Source organism: Acinonyx jubatus, chromosome B3 (assembly GCF_027475565.1).
Source record: "Acinonyx jubatus isolate Ajub_Pintada_27869175 chromosome B3, VMU_Ajub_asm_v1.0, whole genome shotgun sequence".
Taxonomy (NCBI): Eukaryota; Metazoa; Chordata; class Mammalia; order Carnivora; family Felidae; genus Acinonyx; species Acinonyx jubatus.
The window spans coordinates 18488334-18512507 of NC_069386.1; the positions used below are offsets into that span (position 1 = coordinate 18488334).

Consider the following 24174-nt stretch of genomic DNA (forward strand, 5'->3'; position numbering starts at 1 on the left):
CAATTTCATTTTGATGTATTCTTAGCCCAAACTAAAGCTAATGACAGTTAATCCACAGCTATTATTAAGTGTGTGGGAAGGAGATTGTTTCTATCAGATTTTTTCATAATATGTTCTTATACTTACATTCCAGAAGTTTTCTGTTAGATCTCCAGTTAACTGCAGTTGATTGAACCCCTTAATGTGGATAGTGGACACCATCACACCCCCAAACATCATTTATTCAAGCCAATTGGTTTTATCTCCTTAAAACTGAGTTCAACTTAACTTTATTTATCACACAAATTTTGTTACAAACTGACTTTTAAATAGAGTATACCATATGAAGTATATGCCAAGAGTATCATTTGATATGTGTTGCTAACATAGATGATGAAATCTTGTGATTGCATTGAGATTCTAATATGGTTTTCTTTACCAGCAAATGGTTCCTAAACAGTTCCTAAAACGCCTCACTTTGTTATGTGGGAGGATACATTTAGCATGCCTATAACTCAATTTCCCTGCATATAAAGCAAAACTAATCATGCCTGAAGCAAAGTTTCCTTGTAAAGATCTTGGATGAATTACGGACAGCATGTTTTTAAAACCTTTTGAGTACATCAAAGAATTACATAAGGTGGGTTGTAATTAACTAAAGGATGTGGCCGCAGAATTAAAACTACTAGGACCTAAAGAACATCAAATTCCCAAACCAAAAGAAAAAAACAGATCACATAACGGAGAGTTCTCTTCTCACTGAACAAAAGGCGGGGGTGGGGGGGGGGGGTTCCACATTAAAGTTTCTCTAATGTTTCACTACAAAAACCCACCAAGGCACCAAAGTATGAGCAAGATTTGCATTAATCTATGTGCTATATAAAATGCAAAAAGGCTATGAACTGAAACTACACACATGGAAGAATACAATTTAAAGACTAAGATTTGGGGGGAGGGTAAAAATTTTTGAAGAAGTACAATAAGTAGTTTTGTAAATAAGATACTTACCTTCCTCTTGACATCAGAGCCAAAGCTAAATATCAGAGACCAATAAAAACTCATCTCCAAAATGTAGTACCAGTACTGAGAAGGCAGCAAGGGCTGAGGAAAATGAGAAATGAGAAAAATTCACTGCTTTAGCATCATCAGTAACTCATTATAAGGCATTAAACTATTGTTTATACCTATTTAATTCCACAAAATTACAATGCTTTAAGATTTCAATTTCTGAAAAGGAATCAAAGATAATATTTCAAGGCATTTTATTTCCAAAAGGGTAGATAAAAATTCCAAAATCAAGTTAAATGTTTTATTTAAAAGTTTATAAAACTATGGAGTGCCTGGGTGGCTCAGTCGGTTAAGCACTCGACTCTTGACTTTGGCTTAGGTCATCATCTCATGAACCATGAGATCAAGCCCTCTGTGCTTGCTTTAAAACTTTTAAAGCTCAGAGCCTGCTTGGGAGTCTCTCTCTCCCTCTCTCTCTGCCCCTCCCCCACTGACATGTGCACATGCATGCTCTCTCTCTCACTCTCTCAAAATAAATAAACACTTTAAAAAAAAAGTTAATAAAACTACCACAGGTGTGATTGCATTATTTTAGTTGATTAAAAGTTAAATTAGGAAAAAAATTCAAAAATCTTTACTTAAGAATATTGGCCAGTCTGTTCTGCTATTCCCATAATTTACGTTGTTTTATGTTTCTTGAATACTATTCAAAATTTGATGTTCTAACCTCTTTACTGGTGACAGTTAAGTAATCAGACTTGGCCTATTCTCAAAAAGGGCAGTAATAAAATATACACAATTATTTAAATACTCCAAAAATGTCTTCTGAAAAAAAATTTCTACATCTAGAATTTTACTTAATAATGTTATAGTGTGTGTATGTGTGTGGGGTGCCTATTTTAGGTAAGTTGATATATTACTTGGTGTAATGGATTGTTACATTAATGCCTCCAGTGAATTTCACCTTCTGATATCCATGCACTGGTATAGTCTATGTGACCATGAACTTGATCTTGGGCTTTGGTCAAGGATCATAAGCAAATATGATGCAAGCAGAGAGTCTATAATCACCAGGTAAGAAACCTGAGCTATCCTGCTGATAAGAACAAAGTAGAGGATCAAGGTGCCCACTGCCAAAAATATGAACCAGGGACATGAACCATCCCCTAATCAACCCACCAACCAATTGAAAAATGCATGCACGAATTCATTTAACACAACATGGAACAGAAAGAACTGCTCAGTTGAGCCCAGCTCAAATTGTTAACCCAAATCACGAGCAAATAAATGGTTGTTGTTTTAAGACACTGTATTGAGGATGGTTTGTTAGGTACCAATAGATAACTAACATACCTAAGAAGTTCAGAGTAAGTTGGAAGCAGAAGAATAAGACTGGAGTTTGGCCTACATAATGCCTGAGTATCTAATGGTCTAACCTTTGATTCTGTAATACTGAAGCTAACATATTAAAAGGAATAATTTTCTGGTCAACTAATCATCCTCAGTAAGGCCATAAAAGAATGAGACAGCTGCTGCTTTCTTCTATGTCAGACAGGTACCTATGAGACTAATTCTCCTAGTGAGAATAACTAAAAAAAAAATCCGGGTAAAATGCATAAAAATATCTGTGAGAAGGCATCAAAGAGCAACCAAGGCATCCAGAACCTGTGAAGCTAAGAGTTCAAAGAGAAAAATGCATTAAAAGTGAATCCTTTATTTCAAATGCATCCTTAATTCAAGAAATACTACAGACCTTAAAGAGGATAAATTCAAAGAAAACTACACCTGTGTATAGCATTAGTGAGTATTTGTCAATTTATAAGCAGTATGGACCCAGAGACTCAGAAGTAGAAGTTAAATGGACTTTTGGCAATCTCATACTGCTAGGATGCAAATTGGTACTCAGGGCCAGCCAAGCAAGAAGAGTCCTGGCAAATGCTGTAGTCTTTTATTAAAACCACTAGGAAAATATCCTAGGAATATGGGTAAGTTGTAAATACATCTGCCCTCAAAAAGACTGGAATCAACCTTGAATCAACTCAATCACATATAAGATGAAGGTGATCTGTCTCTATTCTAACTAATTGAAGTGAAAGTAAATCTTCTCAAGAGGAAGATAATATTGTCCTGAGCATCTATACTTTTTCATATACAATATCTATCATTCAATAGAAAGTTATCAAGCACAAGGAGATAAGAATAAGAAAATAGAACAGACCCATAGGTGATGAAGACATTGGATTCATCAGACCAAGACTTTAAAATAACTTTGAAAACTTGGTTAATATGTGGAAAATTTCAGTAAAGAACTGGAATCCATTTAAAAAAAGAATTAAATGAAAATTTGAGAACTGGAAAACAGAGTAACTATAATTTATAAGATATATTTAACAGCAGTTTAGACACTGCTAGAAAAGACACTAGCAAACTAGAGGACATGAAATACAATATATCCAGATCTGTGAAGGATCTGAGATTTTACCCTACTTGCAGGATAGCTTGCCACAGTTTCATGGATAATGATTGAAGATATGAAACTCCTGGGTCAGAGATAAAGAATAGTTCATTATTCACAGCAATAGTAGTTGCCGGAGTATCAATATTTGGGCCAGTTCTCCCATCTTAATTCATGTAGGGCTAAAAAAAAAAAAAGGGTCAGATGACATCTGCACATGTAATGGGTTGTATTACAAGAGAGGAACACTGAGCTAGGAAACCTGAATCTTTCATAATAGATGGTAACATGCCTACCCTTTGCTCCAGAAGGAGACATTTCTATTTTCCCAGGTTGTCTGTTATATAAACATTCTTGAGAAGATAGCACAGAACAAAAGGCAGGCAGTGCTTCATTTCATTTGACATGCAAAAATGCAAGAAATCTGTGGAGGATTAACTCCCAAGAGACTAAAGCTCAGAGAAGCAAGAGGATGGAAAACACTGGAAAAAGCAAAAGAGACATATGGGACTTAGTGTAAAGGTCTAGCATGTTAGTACACCTGTAACTGGAATTCCAGAAAGAGAAAAGAAAGAGAAAGGAACTAAAGTAATGGCTAAGAATTTTCCTTTCTTTTTAAAAAACGTTTTGTTTATTTTTGAGAGAGAGAGAGCAAGCAGGGGAGGGGCAAAAAGAGGGAAACAAAGAATCTGAAACAGGCTCCATGCTGACAGCAGAGGGCCCAATATGGGGCTCGAACTCACAAACTGTGAGATCATGAACTGAGCTGCAGTCAGATGCTTAACTGACGGAGCCACCCAGGTGCCCCAATGGCTGAGAATTTTCTAAAACTGACTGAAGATATCACACCACAGATTCAAGGAGTACTATGGACATTAAAGAGGATACATTCAAAGAAAACCACATTTATGCGTATCATAATAAAATGTGAAAGACAAAGACAAGATATAGAACTCAGAGAAAAAAGACATTTTGTTCAAAGAGGCAAAAATAAAAACTGACAGCTGAATTCTTAAAGAAAATTATGGCATCCAGAAGGCAATGGAATGCCATTTTCAAAGTGCTAAAGGAAAATCACTGCTAACCTAGAATTCTATACCCAGGAAAAATATCCTCTAAAAAATGAAGGCCAAGTGATAACATCTCAGAAAAGCAAACCAGAGGGACTTCTTCAGCCAGAAGGATAATTCATCCCAGATGGAATCATGGAAAAGCAAGATACAAGGCATAGCACTGGGAGGGAGATTTAACTGATTTACAAAACAATAATAGCAATGACTTGTCAGGTTTTAAATATTTGAAGGAGGAAACAGGAGGGGGATATATACAAAGTATTCTAATGACTGTTCAGTGGCTGGAAAGAGGTAAGAGCACTAAGTTTTATTAGACTCCATCCAATAATTTAAAAATGCACATGGTGATCTCTAGGATAAATACTAAAAGAATAAAAGCTAACTGAAAAGCTAATATAAAGAAAAAAGTGGAATAATAATTTTTTTTTCAAAAACTTGACTGGCCCATAAAAAAGTAAGAAGAGAGTACAATAAAAGGAAATGCACTAGGTGGTACAATTAGAAAATAAATAGTAAGATACTAGATTTAAACTCAAATATGTAATTGCATTAACCATAAACAGACTAAAGGAAAAACACACGTGATTGGTAAATAAGGAATAAGGAGGAGTAAGCTTCAGTAGAGAAAGAGCCAAAGAATTGCACAGACATGGACAGAGAGTAGGAAGGGGGCTCGGACCTAACTCATGGGACAATTTAAGGGGCCCAAAGCTGACATAAGGCAGGGAGCGTATCACAGGGGACTTACCTGCCTGGGATAGCCATTCCACACTTCCCACAGGTCATAAACCCAAGGTTTCTGAAAAAGACAAAAAAAGGAACCAAGGGAGAGAAAATAAGTCTTTGGAGTCAAAGGCAGATTTCAGCAGAAAACATAAGCTCTTCCTGATGTCACTGATGGGGGCACACATGCACAGTAAACTGTTGCTCCTGCTGAACCTCTCTCTCTTTGTACATCTTCCCATACAACATATCTGTGATGCTCATGACTTCCAGTGAATCTGGGACCACACACCTTGCTGTCTCATGCAGGGAATTATTCAAACAAGCGAAACCTCTAACGATATTACTTCCGAACCAGACTGCTGTTTCTGCAGCAATAAAAATATCTTGAAAGAAATCTCTAAAAGCTGGTTATCTTTTTTTTTTCTGTGAACTATCTATCACTTAATGAGGTAATCATTTAGTAACTATTTAAGCAGACAATGCAAAGGTAATATGGGAAGGGAAGATTTCTGATGAGTGAGTACCGAGTCTTGATAGAACAAGTGGGATTCGATATGGCAGGGATGGGATTTGGCAGGTAGATAGGGGTGGGAAGGGCAAGAAGTTTCTGGAAAAGGGGATGAAATGTGCTAAAATCCAAAAGTGAGGATATACCAGTGTGTTCAGTGGATTGTTAGTAGTTCAGGGGTAGCTGGCACATGGGTTGTGCGAGTGGAAATAGAGAGAGATTAGGTTTAAGACTTATGTTTGCAAAAAAAAAAAAAAATAGTATTTGCAAATTCAAAGCTTAACAAAGGCTCTGAAAGAGAGCCTGAGGGTTTCTGACTTCTCTAGACATTAGGATGAGTTTAAAGGCATAAAAGCTGGTTATTTTACTGAGAATATTATTTCCCAAGGAATTCACAGGCAAGAATTTTTAAAATTAAAGACAAATTCCAGTCAAAGAATATCAAAGAGACAACTTACATCATAAAGAAATACAATTCCAGCAACAGTCATTATTAAGTAAAATGTAAATCTCCAGCTGCCAAAAGAAAGAAAAATCTTGTGAAGGTGATTGACATCTGAGGAGAAACGCACTTTGTATGACAGTTTGGAAAGAATGCACGGACAAATCTAATGTGACATCCTGACTCTGCCACTTGTTAAATGGCTGAAACTGTAGGTTAGCCTTAATTTCTTCACCTATAAAATGGGAATGACAAAAATTACCTCAAACTGCAGAAAGAATTGAAGCTAATTTGTGAAAAGTAAGCATCTGGTATGAAGTAAGCAACAACAGGTGACTACTATTATTACCGTTAGTATCATACCTGACATACAATAAACCCAGTTCCTGACACACAATAGACAATGGGTTGACATTAGTATTAATCTAATCGTTTATTTGCACCCCATGTAATCCCCAGTGAAAACGTTTCCATGTGGCCAGATTTTCGTCTTGTCTCTGAAAAGCAGATTTTGAAAGAAAATCTTTTCCTCATGTATGAACAGAGACTTAAAAAGACATATCAATCAACTGTACTGTGTGGGTTTTATTAAGATCCCAATTCAAACAAACAGACTGTAAAGAAAATTATGAGTCAATCAAGGGAATCTGAACACTGATTAAATATTTACTGTTATTATAGTTTTTCTGAGGTATGATACTGGTGTTGCAATTTTGTTTAAAAAAACAGAGTATCTCTTAGAGATACATACTGAAATATTTATAGTGAAGTCATATAATGTCTGATATTTGTGTCAAAAGTAATCCTCAAGGGGCACCTGGGTGGCTTAGTTGGTTAAGCATCTGAGGTTCGGCTCAGGTCATGATCTCAAGGTCCATGAGTTGGAGCCCCACATCAGGCTCTGTGCTGACAGCTCAGATCCTGGAGCTGTTTCAGATTCTGTGTCTCCCTCTTTCTGCCCCTACCCCGCTCACACTCTGTCTCTCTCTCTCTCTCTCTCTCTCAAAAATAAATAAACATTAAATTTTTTTTTAAAAAAGTAATCTTCAGTCATAATTGGTTGAAGGTGGTCAAAAGGAACAAACTTTCAGTATGGGATAAACAAATACTGGGGATGTGATGTACAACATGATGATGATAGTTGATGCTGCTGTCTGGTGTACTGACAAGATGCTAAGACAGTAGTCATGTGACCTCATCACAAGGAAAAAAACTTTTTTTTTCTTTTTGTACCTGGATGAGATGACAGACATTAACTAAACTTACTGTGGTAATCATCTCATAATATACGAAAGTCAAACCATCATACTGTGTGCTTTAAACTTACACAGTGATGTATGTCAACTATATCTCAGTAAAACTGAAAGAAAAAATATTTATCCACAAAAAACAATCTGTGCCAGGAGAGAAAAGTAGGTCAGGGACACAGATGACACAGGATTGCCTTCAGTTGGTAATAATTAAAGTCCGTGATGGGTACATAGCACATATATTTCATTATATACCAACATCTACTGACCTCTTGACTCTGTGCCAAGTGCTGTGCTAAGCACATGTGTGTTATCACATTTCTATCTTCACGTTTGTGGACTAGGAACTGTAATTAGCTCCTCATTATGGATAAAGGGCAGATAAGGTGGCTACCACTAAAGGACAAAAGAGGTTGGGAGAGATCAGATAACTCTCCGAGGCTGTGCAGTGACCATCAGAGGCAAGCACAAAACCCAAGTGTCAACATTTTCCTGGACTGGTCTTGTCAGGTTGCATTACACCATCCCAGGGGTTTCAAGGTGTGTGCGAGGGATTCCTGGCATCAAAATATTTTCATAACACCACCACCGTGTTATTGCCATTTTCACTCATCCCCTCACAAGCATACAGTGATTTCCAGAGGCTACCTGACGTGGGGAGCCATCTTTGCTCTAAGAGCGGATACACTGTGTGCTTGTGTACTCTCATATTTTATAAATGTCTCAGCTTTCATTTCCAATATCGGTAGGCATAACACACACAAGCTAATGCTCTTTGTGGTCTTTGACACTTTCAAACCAAGAAGTTTGAGAGCGGCTGCCCTTCACTAATTATAAGACAAATGACAAGGCCAATGTTGTTTCACTGGTTTCAGATGAAATCGTTGGTAAAACTTCCCTTTCTCCCAGGAAAGACACAGACAAATATAATTGCAAGGAAAAACGATCTCTTGGTGGCGGCGGGGTGGGGGGGGGGGGGGGGAGGAAATCCAGAAACTGATTGGTCAGGCTCAGACAGTCAGTACAGCCAGGGGGACTGGACAGAGTAAATTCGGGCAATGGCAACAGAAGCTGACAAGGGCAGTGACAGGGCTCAGGAATGGGCAAGGCCCAGTGGAGCAGGCAGGGACAAGCCCCAGGGTCAGCTAAGGCAAGATGGCAGCCCACCCAGCCAGAGGAATGCTCCAGATATTGAGTACTGGGAATTACCTGGTATTTTCATAATAAACTTCCCACCGCTAGATGGAAATGCTTATTTTAAAAAGTGGTCAGGTAATATGGAATTTGCTTTAAAAATAAAGGATGCAGTGTGGATTAAAATCCTGAATTCTGAGGAACAGGACTTAGGGGTCATTATTTTAAAAAGTAACCAAGTACAATAGCCAAGATATGGAAGCAACCTAGTGCCCACCAACAGATGACTGGACAAAGAAGATGTGATATATATGGACACAATGGAATGTGTCCATGGGCACATGGAATACACACACACACACACACACACACACACACACACACACAGCGGAACATGTATGAAAATGAAATCTTGTCATTTGTGACAATGTGGATGGACCTAGAAGGTATTATACTAAGTGAAATAAGTCATACAGAGAAAGACAAATACCATATGATTTCACTTAGATGTAGGATCAAAAAAAAAAAAAAACCCCATAGCAAATAAACAAATAAAACAAAACAGAAACAGACTCACAGATACAGACAACAATCTGGTGTCTGCCAGAGGGGAGGGTATAGGGGAATGGGTGAAATAAAGGAAGGAGATTAAAAGGTACAAACTACCAGTTATTAAGTGTGTAAAACTCGGGGATGCAATGTGCAGCATAGGGAATGTAGTTAATAATACTGTAACAACTTTATATGGTGGCAGATGGTTGCTAGATTTATTGTTGTGATCACTTTGGAATGTATATAAATGTCAAATCGCCATGTTGTACAGCTGAAACTAATCTAATATTATATGTCAACTATACCTCAATAAAAAAAAAAAGAAAGTAACCAAGGAAACAATACAGTAAACTTAAGGTGTTCATCCTGATATTATAGAGGAGTTTCGCCTGTTGGAGAATAATTTGTAAAAGCTTGGTGTTGGGAAATAAATTTCCTGAGATTTCCAAAATGCCTGGGGCTAAGTATCTCTTCCTATGATTCCCATAGCACATCCCATAGCTGGTGCAATAAAGTGTAATTAAATAGCTTGGCATTTTGCTTTTGTCTATTTATTTAGTCTATAATAGCAGTGTTCTGACTTAGAGGAAATTTGTGACATTTCTAAAGAAGAAGGTAAAGCTTAAATTTTATTTGTTGGCCCTCTCCTACTTCCTGAACACATTGTAGAATTTCCTGCTTTGTGTCTTTGCCTTACTTGAAACACGCTACTCTCCAATCCTGATTTCTTTTCTCATGGAAATCCCAACTCATTCCTCTTCGTCTGACCTCCCTTTCTCTAACGTATCCAGGCTTACTGACACCATCTCCTCTGAATGCCCACAATGCATCTAAACATGACCGTGAACTACAGGTATACAGGCTCATGCACCATCAGGGTGGAATCACTGGATGGATGTTGTGGTTTCCTAAGCGATAGTCTTGTCTCCCTGATTAGCTGTGTAAGGTGAGTGACCAGGCCTTCCACTTTTATTTCCCTCCTAAAATCTAGAACTCCACCCAATGTGGAGAGAAGACAGTCAACATAACCCTCTCCTTTGCCTGACTGATGAATAGTTGACAATTTGAAATTCCCTTCCATGGCCTGAATTATTAGGCTGACTTTCAGCAGGCTAACTGACAGCCAGATTCCCAAGTGTTAGGCCTTGTTGACCCAACCAGTTAGCTGATATGGTGGGTTTCTCCTTGCTAAGAGGTGAGCATTAGGTGTCAAGGGGCAGTACCATGGAGCAGAAAGAGTACCACAAAAGGAGTCAGAAGATACGAGTGCAGTAGCCCGGCCAACAGCTAGGTTATCTCAAGCAAGTTCCTTTAAGAAGATGGACCTGTAGTTTCTCATTTCTTTTTTTTTTCCTCTCCATTTTTATTGAGATTTCATTGACATAAGGCACTGTGTAAGTTGAAAAAATTTTCATTTCTTACACAGAGCTAGCTCCACCTTTCCTGATTGTTTCACACCATTTGTGGGAGGCTGAAACATTATTTATAAACCGTAAGTCAGCACTGTTGGGGAGCTGGGTGGCTCAGTCAGTTAAGCCTCCAACTTCGACTCTGGTCATGATCTCACAGTTCATGAGTTCAAGCCCCACGTGGGGCTCTGTCCTGAAAGCTCAGAGCCTGGACTGCTTCAAATTCTGTGTTTCCCTCTCTCTCTCCCCATCCCTTGCTCACGTTCTCTGTCTCTCTGTCTCAAAAATAAATAAACATTTAAAAAAATTTTAAGCTGTAAGGCGCTGTAATGTATAAGAAATTACCACAGACTTTCAGGGGCGCATGATCCAGCTCAGGAGTAGACAATTAATTCCTGCCTGGGGACTTTATTTAAGATAAGAATCATTTACTAGAAAAAAATTAATGAATGACAGTAGGCAAACAGGAAGATGTAATATGTAATATGAGACTTTTTAGTGTTTTGCACTAATGGTTTAAAGAGATTCTGTCATGCCAAGTTGACATCAGTGGCAACAATATTTATCTCTCAAGAGCTAAAAATCAAAGAGCTAGTTAGAAGACAAACCAGGAGGGGTGCCTGGGTGGCTCAGTTGGTTAAGTGTCTGACTTCAGCTCAGATCATGATCTCATGGTTTGTGAGTTCAAGCCCCACGTTGGGCTCTATGCTGACAGCTCAGAGCCTGGAACCTGCTTTGGATTCTGTGTCTCCCCCTCTCTCTGCCCCTCCCCTGTTCATTCTCTCTCTCTCTCTCTCTCTCTCTCTCTCTCTCTCTCTCTCTCTCTCTCAAAAATAAATAAACACTTAAGAAAAGAGAAAAGAAAACAAACCAGGACATTCACATTGAACTTCAATTGGAAGCCAGTGATGAGAAATTACTGTTTTGAGACACCCTGAAGACGTAGGCTGTACTCCTACACATGATCAGCATCACAGCCAGATCATATCAGTCAGGAATATCCAGGTAAACTGAAGGAAGCCATTAAAGCTTAGCCTCAGACTCTATTTATTTGACACTCTTACATCAGCTCACTATTCACTTCACCATTAAAATAAAAAAATATATCTGGTGAAAATCACTGGCAATGAGAGAACTTTAAAAAGAGGAAGAAGGAGGGATGCTATTAGTGTATACAATGTGGAATCAAACACAACCCAATAAATGGGCATTTGTCTGGATGCAAAGCAGAGGAAAAGGGGGTGCCTAGGTGGCTCAGTCAGTTGAGCATCTCTCTCTCTTTTTTTAAAAGTTTATTTATTTATTTTGAGAGAGACAGAGACCGAGTGAGTAGGGGAGGAAGAGAGAATCCGAAGCAGGCTCTGCACCACCAGACCAGAGCCTGACGTGGGACTCAAACTCATGAGCCATGAGATCATGACCTGAGCTGAAACCAAGAGTTGGATGCTTAACCGACTGAACCACCCAGGTGCCCAAGCATCTGACTCTTGATATCGGCTCAGGTCATGATCCCAGGGTCGTGGGATCAGGCCCCTACATCGGGCTTTGCACTGGTCATGGGGCCTGCTTGAAACTCTCTCTCTCTCTCTCTCTCTCTCCCTCTCTCTCTCTCTCTCTCTCTCTCTTCCCTGCCCCTCTCCCCCACTCATGCACTCTCTCTCTCAAGAAAAAGAAAAAAGGAAAACAAAAGAGGAGGAAAAGAGTAAGAGTGATGACCTAGTCTTCCTTTTTCACACAGATATCAATTTCTGCCACCAAGGGAGTAACCCAAAGTACAACAAAATTCTACAGGAGGGGGAAAAAAAACCCACAGAGCCCAAATGAAACCAAAAATAAGTGCAATGCAGCCTCACTGCCTGCAGAGCATATTCAAAGTAGCCAGCTCTGAAAAATCTTACTTGGTACCCTAGCCTACCCTGACTCCCCCACTAAAACCAACTGGGAAACCCAGAGGAATTGGCCATCCAGTCCACAGGCAAGGGGTGGAGGGGCTGGGGGGGGGGGGAGGAGCCAAGCGAGACAGAGGAACAGACACCGTCTCATTTTCTGCTCTTATAATGTGATATAGTAATTGGAAACAGGTGATAAAGTCTTGTGAAGTAAGGCCAACCTCTACCCTAGAAAAAATAAACACCAGTTAAGACATTTGTATTATTTTTCTGGACTTCAAGGTGAATACATAATATGTCCTGTTCATTTCAGAGAGTTCATAGCATGCCCCATTTCATGGAGAAGGAAACTGAAGCAGAGAAGGTCAATGGGTGACTAGCCTAAAACACCCAACTGGTCGGTGACAGAGCTGGGTTTGAACCCTTCTTCTGCTCCAACTTCAATGTTCTTTCTGAAATGACCATCCTGCTCCATGTAAAATCACGACATTTCAAAAGCTTGAACTGTCCTACTTACCAAGCTTCTTGGAATCTTTTCATCCTGCAAGGCCTCTCTTGATTCCGCCGACTCCTAAACCATCTTTCCACCTGGCGCTCTGTCAAGTTACACTTCTTCGCCAGTCCATAAATATCAGCCTGAAAGGCGATAAAATGAATGAACAAGTGATAAAGAGCAGTCATATTGGCCAGCAGTCAAGAGACAGTGCAACTGGGTTACAAGAGCTTGTGCACTGGAGAGGAGAGAGACCGTGTGTTAGATCTTGGGCCAGTGAATTTGCCTCTTTTGCTTATGGAATCACGCACACATATACACAGAAAAAAAAAAAAAGGCTGTTAGTATCCAAGCACTCTGAGTTACTAAAAACGATCAATTCTCTGTAAGTTGGCAGCAACCCATACATTCAAGCTGCAGATGTGAGCTCACTCAATCAGCTAAGTTTTATCGAGGGCTTCCCAGGTACCAGGTAGAGAAGCATAGCTTAGATTTGATCAGATCCAACTGCCTCATCTTTCCTATGAGAAGCTGGAACACCAAGGGTGTTAGTAAGTTTTCCAAGACCTAAAGTTAATAGGAAAGCAAGGACAAGAACTTAGGCTAATGCACTTTCTGTTCTTTCGCACGATCTTTCTGATGGCTCCAAAAGATAATACAGGAAAGACACAAACAGGTGTTGGCCATCACTTTCACATTTAATCAGATGTAGAGCCTATTTCAAATGAATCCAAAATAATACCAATCATAAAAAAAAGTAAAGATTGCAGAATATAGTGATGATGGCTTCTCTTCTGGGAGGCAGAAATTATTATTTAAATCTGGAAATAATATGGATGATCGATTAGCCCAAAGGTCATAAACTCGAAGTTCTCCTTGGGCCAGACAAGAAACAAACATGATTGAGTGGACCAGGTCTCTTTTGTGGTGGGATTGGAAGTTGTATTCTTTTCACACAGGCAGGTTTTATACATTAAACCCACAGTTCTTTCAGCCAGCACGGAGAAATTAGCTCTGTAATTTTCTAATACCTGCTCTCTTGATCTTTCATTTTCCAACACCAGTACAAGAAATATTTCAATTTTCTCATCACTAGAAAAAAATAAAATTTCATACTGGCCCTCAGCTTCAGTGTGGAGGAAACAAGCAGGAGCTACAGATGTGGTGGACAGAAAAGCACGTGCCCTCCCCCAAGAGTGCGGCCGTGAACAAGCTCTGGCTGATGGTTCCCAGAGTCCAAGTGTACACACAGAGCTTTTATGTGAAATCACCAGGGATTTTAATGTTGATGACTAATACCCCAAAGTAAATTTATTTTTTAATTTTATTTATTTATTTTGAGAGAGAGAGAGAGATAGAGAGAGAGAGAGAGCGGGTGTGCAAGCAGGGAAGGGCCACAACAAGAGGGAGAGAGAGAGAATCCCAAGCAGACTGCACTGTCAGTGCAGAGTCTGACGCGGGGCTTGAATTCACGAACCGTGAGATCATGACCTGAGCCCAAACCAAGAGTCAGATGCTTAACTGACTGAGCCACCAGGCGCTTATCAAAATAAATTTAAAACCAATTTTGGGGGCGTCTGGGTGGCTCAGTTGGTTAAGCATCTGACTTCAGCTCAGGTCATGATCTCGCAGTTCATGGGTTTGAGCCCCGCGTCTGTGCTGACAGCTCAGAGCCTGGAGCCTGCTTTGGATTCTGTGTCTCCCCCTCTCTCTGTTCCTCCCCCACTTGATTTGGGCTCTCTGTCTCTCAAAAAATTAATAAACATTAAAAAAAAAACCAAAAACCAAAAAGCAAACAAAAAAACCCAACAAAAAAACCAATTGTGGATCAACATTGCAAGGGCCGAACAAAGCCTCCCCAGTGGCAGGACACCCAATAGTCTGTGTTCAGTCATACAGTTTCTGCTATGTTGTTGTGCATAATTCACATAATTGTTCAGTCGCACAAGGTAACAGTAGATAAAATTCAAAACGAAGCTCTCACGCTAAAGACTCGCAAAAGACTAATTGGAGCTTCTATGTCCCTACTAAATTGCTACCTGTTATTTAATCTGCAAGAAGGAAAACAAGACAAAACAAAAACAGGATATAGCCCATATTATACTCTGGTAAACTGCCCTATCTAATACCTATTCTTTTTATAGGCCAAGGGTTCACCTGCTGTTGTTTTTGTTGTTGTTTTGCTTTTGTGCTCTTGAGGAGACTGAGTTGGCAAAACCATTGATTGGTGTCTACTTCTTGCAGGCCTTGTGCCAGTCATTGGAGGTCCAAATGAGTAACCCTGATGTGGGCCTCCCTTTCACAGGGTACAGTCTGTCTGGTGAGGAAGTAAGAAAATAAAAGAATTCTAATCAAATACCAAGAGTGCTAAGACAGGGGAAGATTAGGATACCATGGGACCTAACTCTGTGTAAGCAGTTCCTGGAAGTCACACATACGCTGGACCCTGAAAAATGCCCTGAGAAGGAGAGGATAAAGAAGGGAAGTGTCCCGGCAGAGGGTCCAGCACGTGAGGTCGTCTGGAGATGAGAGTGTGGATGCACAGGGAATGCCTGAGGAACAGAAAGAAGTCTGGCTGGGTAGAAACATAGGAAGAGGAAAGGAGGGAAAATGTGGCTAGGCTCACATCAAGGAGGGCTTTGTTGGGGACTTATCTTGGGGGTGACCGGACATTTGCACTGTTAAGTCCCCCTCTTGTGGTGTGAACTGAATGGAGGCGCAGGAACACATCTGGAGATGGACATCTTTGGCCTTTTTGTCCAATCCCTCTGATCTCACAGCGAGGACCTCGTGCTGGACAACTCTGGAAGTCTAGATTCCCTAACCCACGAGCCCCAGAGCCCCACGCACATCAAACTCCCTCATAGGAAGCAAGAACACAGTATTTCCATAACAAAATATGACAGGGAACTGAAAGCAGAGGACCCAGTTCTGCTACTTCATCGCTGGGTAGCCCGGAGCACTTCCTCTGACCCCCTGTGGAAATGGGGTGCTAACAGCATAAGTGCTTGCTTCCTGCATCACCTCACGGGGATGGTTACAGGATCTGGGGGCTCCTGAGGGAAAACGTGTTGTGCAAACTATCCTGTGCTACATCAGTGCCAGAGATTATGGCTGAACCCAGAAAGGACACCACGGGCTGAAAATCATTTAAGAAAAAACATTCCTTTATTTCTGAAATACTTTGCAAGCAAGAATTGATTTCTCGAAACAGAGGACATGCTTCAAATGCTGTTGGTTAGTCCCCAGTAGGACATATACTGCTATGCTGCAGCACTATATCCTATTTGCTTGTAGACTGAAAGAGTTCTGGGTCTAGTTTGACTGTTATAAAAGTTTTATATATTCAGTCATTCGAAAATATTTAGTGGGCCTCTATTCACAAGTGCCAGGCACCATTCTAGATGTTGGACATTCGGCAGTGAGCAAAAGAAAGTCCCTGCTCTCATACTGGAATCTTCTCAAATCTGGGAACAACTCAATTTTATTATCCCATCATTTCTACAGATATCTGCTTAATAATTTGCATCTAGAAATAGCACTCGAACATGATTTGAAGAAATTTATTTTCTGTTTTAGAGCACAGATGAATCTGGTTGAACATCAGTCTTGACAATACTGGCTTCATACACTCTAATATTATTGGGATAGAATCCTCTTGCAAACAAAAGTCTCTAGAAGTATTTTCTTATTGATATATAAAACAATACCTACAATGCACAGAAAATTGTGCAAGATGTTATGTTAGTACTTCTTCAACTGTCACATGGCTCTTTTCTCTCCACAGCAGGGAGACTTGATAAAGATAAAATTTTCTACATAATTTTAAATTTCCTAAAAGCTGACCTGAAGGTTTTGCTATAACAAATATAGCAAGTGATGGGTAGCATAGCACAGTTCTTTATGTGTTATATAAGGTATTACCCAAGTTCGTTGTCCTCAAACAGAAAGAGAGAAAAATAATAGGGACTCTCTGAAAGAGTCCCAATTTCTCATAAACACATTTCAAGAAATGTGAAATGATGTGTGGGCACTATCATCACCAGTAGTAACAACAGTACTGAATTAAACAACAGCAGTCATTTACAGCAGGTGGAAACAAAGAACACGTGGAAATGGCTTGTCAGACTGTCCTCATTTTAGAAAAAACAAAGAATTCCAGGACAGAAGCTGAGGGCAGAATAAGTTACAGACAGTGCTGGCTAGCTGTGAACTATTCTGGACATGATGCTTCATGTTATGTGCTCAGACTTCCACATGCCTTGTTTGGGCAGGGAGCCCACCAGACCAACAACAGAAACAGTTATCATGAAACAACTGAATTCAGCAAATAAAGTCCAGCACCCTTAAAAATCTACCTATCCTGGGGCGCCTGGGTGGCTCACTCAGTTAATTGACCGACTCTTGACTTCAGCTCAGGTCATGATCTCACGGTCCGTGGGTTCGAGCCCTGCATCAGGCTCCGTACTGCAGAGCTGGCTTGGGATTCTCTCTCTGCCCCTCACCTGTTCTCTCTCTCTCTCTCTCTCTCTCTCTCAAAATAAATAAACTGTAAAAAAATCTATCTATCCTAAACTGTGTTAGCATACACTCTCGACTTCCAAAATTACCGGTGATTGCTGTCTGTAGTCATCATAGAGGGTGTGCCACTTTTGAAACAGTTTGTATTCCATCTCTCATTTTAACTATGGTGGGAAAATGAAACTAGACTTGCCTAGACACTATCTTTTTTACAGCCATTACATCAAAACCTTTTTTTTTTAATGTTATGCACACAAGCAGTGCACTACAATATTTCATTAAGTGCATCTTGTATTGTGAATAGAATTCTGACTTTCCTAAAAATTCTATCTCTGGGGCATCGTAAGAGCACAGCACATTTCTGAATGTGTTGAGGCCTTGGATAAAATAAAGTGCCCCTTCTCACAAAAGCCATCCCAGTTAAGACTTTAAAAATGTGTGCAATGTATATCAATGGTGCCACAATCATCAGAAGTCTCAGATAGGAGCTACTCTGCCTTAACAACGGTCTTTTGTGATTAGTATACTTTTGTATAAGTATATTTTGTACTTTGTGTATATATTAGTATACTTGGCATATCTACCCTCCAAAATTTAATTTTGATCTTTATACCTAAATTATGGCATTGATTGTTAAACATTGTAGTTGAACACAATAGTTCAGCTACGAACATTGGTTATTTTATAATATTTACTTGTCATTTTATATTATGTTTGGAATGCATTCCAAACATATAACATATGCCCTCAATAGAGGGAAAAAAATCCAAATGAATCAAATCATTTAATGGTTAACTGGAACAGATATCTTGTACAGATGAGGTAAACCACTGGTGACTGAAACATTAAGAAAGGAGTTGTTGTTTTTTTTTTTTTTAATCCCCAAACAAAGACTTTGTACTTACTTGAGATGGTTGCCTTGTGGAACATTTGAAAAAATTCTCTAAGATGGTATTTGGTATAATCTTCTTTCTAACTTCCTCTTTAATGCCAAATACTTTTGCTAGAGGCATGGCGATAAACCTACAAAATATGAAAGAAAGTAAGTCCAAAATCTGAGAATGAACCCACAATGACACCAGAAAACTCAAGCTATAACTTTAGGTTCCAAATGAAGGATCAGTCATTGGGTCATGTTGTTCTTGGGCTATCTACAACCAACCTCTGGCTGACAAAAAAGTTCAAGGAGAGCAAATTTTGACACCCTCTTATACAAGCAATAACTTAAAAAAATAAGTTGCATGCTGTTCTCAAATCTACTTTATGTAAACCCAAATATATTTATATATAAGATCCAGGAATTAGGATAAGCCATTTCATTTAGAGTTTCGTTTTAAGACTCCTAGGGATTAAAATGAATAATTTTATTATATTTTTAAGTTTATTTATTTATTTTGAGAGACAGAGAGAGCACGAGCAGGGGAAGGGCAGAGAAAGAGGGAGAGGGAGATTCCCAAGCAGTCTCCGGGCCATCAGCTCTGAGTCCAATGTGAGGCTTGAACTCATGAACCATGAGATCATGGCCCGAGCTGAAACCAAGAGTCGAATGCTTAACCAACTGAGCCACCCAGGTGCAGTTCTGGAAAGTTTTATTTGGTGATATTCTCTTAAAGAATTACTGTGTTCTTATCTGAAGTTCCAACTTATGAGAAAAATAGCCTGATTCTTGGGTAAATATCTCAGAGTGGAATTGATAGGACAAGTATACACTTAACTTTATAAGAAACTGGCAAACTGTTTTCCAAGATGGCTGTACCACACTGCATTCCTGCCAGTAAAGTGCCAGAGTTCCAGTTACTCCATATCCCTGCCAACACTTGGTATTGCCAGTCTTTTCGATCTCAACAATTCTACTGGGTGTGTACTGGTTTTCACTGACTTTCCAATCTAATCCTTATTATTTCCTAACTTCTGCTTGCTATAAGCTTAGTTTGCTCTTTTTTTTCTAGCATCTTCTTTTTTTTTTAATGTTTATTTTATTTATTTTGAGAGACAGAGAGAGAGAGAGAGAGAGAGAGAGAGAGAGAGACAGAGAGCGCGTGAGCGTAAGCAGGGGAGGGGCAAAGATAGAGGGAGAGAAAGAATCCCCAAAACAGCAAGGACACTGATGTGAGGCTCAATCTCATGATCTTTGAGGCCATGACTTGAGTCACCCAGGGGTCCCTTTTCTAGTTTATTAAGGTAGAAGTTCAGATTACTGATTTGAGATCTTCCTTCTTTTTTAATATAGGTGTTCACAGCTATAAATTTCCTTCTGCTCACTGTTTTTTGCTGCATCTCATAAGTTTTGATATTATGTTCTCTTTGTCATTCATCTCAAAGTATTTTCTAATTTACCATGATTCCTCCTTTAACTCATTGGTTATTTAGAAGTATGCTGTTCAATTGCCACATATTTGCTCATTTCCCAATTTCTTTCTGCTACTGACTTCTAATTTCATTTCATTGTGATTGGAAAACATACTTGGTATGATTTCCATTTTTTTACATTATTGAGACTTGTTTTATGGCCTAACATATGGTTTATCCTAGAGAATGCTCCTTGTGCACATGAGAAGAATGTGTCTTCCATTGTTATTGGGTGCTATGTTCTACAGATGTCTGTAGTGTTGATCAAGTTGGTTTATAGTGCTGATCAAGTCTTCTATTTCCTTTTTAATCTCTCCCCTCATTCTATGCATTATTAAAGGTGAGATATAGGAGCACCTGAGTGGCTTAGCCGGCTAAGGGTTGGACTTCCAGTCAGGTCATAATCTCACAGTTTGTGGGTTCAAGTCCCATACTGGGCTCTCTGCTATCAGCATAGGACCTGCTTTAGATCCTCTGTCCCCCTCTCTTTTTGCCCCTCCCCCACTTTGCGCTGTCTCTAAATAAATAAATAAATAAATATTTTAAAAAGTGAGATATAGATATTCACAGCTATTTGTTGTCTATTCCTCCCTTCAATTCTGTCAGTTTTTGCTTCATGTATTTCACAACTTTGTTGTTAGGTGCATATATGTTTATAATTATTATATCATCTTGATATATTACCCTTTTACATTATAAAATGTCCTTGTCTCCAGTAACAATTTAAAAATCTATGAAAGTCTGAATTGTCTGATATTAGTACAGCCACTCCGGGTCTCTTTTGGTTACTGTTTGCTTACTTTTTCCATACTTTTACTTTCAACCTATTTATGTCCTTGAACCTCAAGTGTGTTTCTTCTAGAAAGCATATAGTTGGATCATGTATTTCTATCCGTCTCTCCTATCTATGCCTTTTAGTTGGAGTATTTAATTACATTAAATACTTAAGTATTTACATTAATGCAAATTATATTTAATTACTGATAAAACAGGATTTAGGTCTGTTATTTTGTTATTTGTTTTCTATATATCTTATGTCTGTTATTTCTCTATTCTTCCATAAGCTATCTCCTTTTGTGTTAGATATTTAAGTGTATCTTTTTAATTCTCTCTTCCTTAAAATATTCTTCTTTTAAAATATTTTTCCTAGTGGTTAACCTAGGGATTACAATTGGCATTTTCATTTATAACATCATAGTTCAGATTAATACCAAAATAATTTCAGCAATATACAAAAGCTTCATTACCTCCCCTCTCTGTGCTGTTATTATCATATAAATCATACATTTATAAATTATATACTAATCAACACAGATTCATGATTTCAGTTTTATGCAGTTGTCTTTTAAATCAGATAGGAGGAAAATGTGTTATAAATTAAAACTGTGTGTATACTTTCTTTTTATTTATTTTTTTTTTAAGTTTGTTTATTTATTTTGAGGGCAGGGAGGGGCAGAGGGACAGGAGAGAGAGAATCCCAAGCAGGCTCCACACTGTCAGCGCAGAGCCCAATGAGGAGTTCAAACTCATGGAACAGTGAGATCATGACCTGAAATGAAATCAAGAGTTGCACACTTAACCAACTAGGACGCTAAGGCGCCCCCTTTTCATTTCTTAGGTAGGTGACTTTACTGGAAGTGCTTTTTATTTCTTCCTGTGAATTCAAGTTACTGTCTTCTGTCCTCTAATTTCAGTCTGAAGGATTTCCTTTAATATATCTTGTAGGATGGCTCTGGAAGCAACAAATTCTTCCAGTTTTTGTTCATCAGAGAATGTCTTAATTTTTCTTCCATCTTGAAAGATAGCTTGTTCAGTTGACAGTATCTTTTTTTTTTTCATTTCAGCACTTTTTATATGTCTTCCAACTGCCTTTGGCTTCTATGGTTGCTGATAAGACATCGACTCTTAATCTTATTGAAGATCTCTTGTATGTGATAGATGCTCCTCTTGAGCTTTCAAGATTCATTGTCTTTGTCTTTTGACTGTGATGTATCTAGCTGCTGATCTCTTTAAATTTACCCTACCTGGAATTTGTTTAGCCTCTTGGATGTGTATATTAATGTTTGTCATCAAATTTGGGGAAATTTTGGGCCATATTTCCTCAAATATTTTCTATCCTATTCATTTTCTCCCCTTCTTCTGGAACTTCCATTATGCATATGTCGTTATGCTTCCTGGTATCCCACATTTCTCCAAGGTTCTTCATTTTCTTTCATTCTTTTATTTCCTTTCTCTTACTCAGACTGATGACTCAAATACGCAGTTGGACTCCTCTAGTGAGTTTTTCATGAGTTATTGTACTTTTCAACTCTAAAATTTCTTATTTCTTTTATAATTTCTAACTATAATCTTTTTATTGATATTCTTGATTTGGTGGGACATTGTTCTCATTCCTTCCTTTAGTTCTCAAGCATGGTTTTCTCTAGTTCTTTGAACATATTTAAAATAGCTGATTTAGAGTTTTTGTTTAGTAAGTCCAACATCTAGGCTTTGTAGGGGACACTTTCTACTGATTACTATTTTTTTCCTGTGCATGAACCATTCTTCCTTGTTTCTTTACATGCCTTATAAGTTTTGTTGACAATCAGACATGTTAAATAATATGATGTGTCAATTCTAGAAACAAAATTGTCCCTCTCCTCAGAGTTTGTTTGTTTTGCTGTTTGTTATCATTGTCCATTTGTTTACTTAGTTCCTCTTTTGAACTGATCTGTGAAGTCTGTATTCTTCATCATGTTTGGGCAGTGGAGTCTCTATTGGATTAGTTTAGGTATCATTTCATGATTGGACATAGATTTCCTTAAATGCCTGGAACCAATAATTCTCTCAGTCTTTGCCAAGGAGCTCTGCATACATTTTGGGACACACCTTCAGCACTCAGCTAGGCAGTTGCCAACTTTGCCTTAGCCTTCACTTTCTCTTTGCACAGAGCCTCAAGATCATCCAGAGGTGAGAGCTAAGGGCCTTCTCAGATCTTTCCTGGGCACGTGGATAGCCCTGGGCATACTCAAAGCTCTACAACTTCAAGTGGCCTTCTGATTTCCAAGAATATGTCCGATCTTTTCAAAGCCCTCTATGGACATGTCATTTTCCATTTTATTTTATTTCATTTTATTTTATTTTATTTTATTTTATTTCATTTTATTTTATTTTTTATTTTATTTTTGACGGGGGGGGGAGGGGAGAGGCAGAGGGAGAGGGAGAGGGAAAGAGACAGAATCTTAAGTACCTCCACAGTCAGTGGGAACCCCATTGTGGGGTTCAATCTCATAACTGGGATGTCCTGACCTGAGCTGAAATCAAGAGTTGGATGTTTAACCAACTGAGCCACCCAGGAACCTTTCCAGTTTTCCTTTTTAAGTATTTTGCTTAATCTATTGTTTGTCCCAATTGTTATCTACTACCTCAGGCAGTTTCAAAGTTGAACTATTGCCTCTACTTGTTTCAGACAAGCACCCTCAAGGAAAGACTTTTCTGAGTCAGATCCAGTACAACAGACTTATAAGTACTGTATTCTAGGCAACCACAAGACAGGTCAGGTAAGGCTAATTCTCTGGTAATGATGCTTTGAAGGAGCTCTAACTCTCTTCTGCTCCCTTCAATGGCTGCCAAGGTGATGGTTTCCACTGAAATTACAGGTTGTTGGTTTTTCAAGGCTATCACAGAGGTGGAAAGGAAGGATAGAAATAGGGAAGTTAATATGCCACAAAGCTTGCTATTCCTTCCAAGAGTCAGTTGTTTTTCTTAAATAACAATCCCTGGATTGTTAATTATGAATTCTGAAAAGTTTGTTTTGACAATTTTTGCTAGTTTTCTGATTGCCTTTAGGGAAGATAGAATTTTTAGAGGAACGTTGACATTTTTGTTAATTTCCAGGGTGTAGTGGTTTTAATTTGCATTTGCTAATGACTAAGGATATTGGACACCTTTTCATGTGTTTAGTTGCCATTTGTATATCCTTGGTGAATTATCTATTCAAGTCTTCTGCCATTTTAAAAATCAAGTAATTTTTTTGTTTATTATTATTTAATTATAAGAGTTCTTTATATATTCTGAATTTTAGTCCCTCATTAGATACATGTTTTGCATATATTTTCTCCCAGGCTGTGGCTTGTCTTTTCATTCTATTTACATTTTTAAAAATAACCACAAAAGCGGGGTCCTTGGGTGGCTCAGTCGGTTGAGCATCCAACTTCGGCTCAGGGTTCATGAGTTTGAGCCCCACTTTGGGCTCTGTGCTGACAGCTCAGAGCCTGGAGCCTGCTTCAGATTCTGTCTGTCTGTCTGTCTGTCTCTCTCTCTCTGCCCCTCCCCCACTCACACTCTGGCTCTCAAAAATAAATAAACATTAAAAAAATAATAACCATTAAGGCATTTTTGCATATC

At 38.8% G+C, this 24174-nt stretch overlaps 1 protein-coding gene across 2 annotated transcripts in view; it reads right to left on the minus strand.

Moving 5' to 3' along the window:
• CERS3 (ceramide synthase 3) overlaps positions 1-24174 on the minus strand; it is a 115427-nt gene that overhangs the window by 47091 nt on the left and 44162 nt on the right. For both annotated transcript variants that reach the window (XM_053223626.1, XM_015068998.3), the window contains exons 4-8: positions 18345-18462; positions 12943-13061; positions 6208-6265; positions 5264-5314; positions 988-1080 (exon numbers count right to left, since the gene is read on the minus strand). In XM_053223626.1, coding sequence (XP_053079601.1) covers positions 988-1080; positions 5264-5314; positions 6208-6265; positions 12943-13061; positions 18345-18462 — 439 coding nt within the window. The remainder of the gene's footprint in view (positions 1-987; positions 1081-5263; positions 5315-6207; positions 6266-12942; positions 13062-18344; positions 18463-24174) is intronic.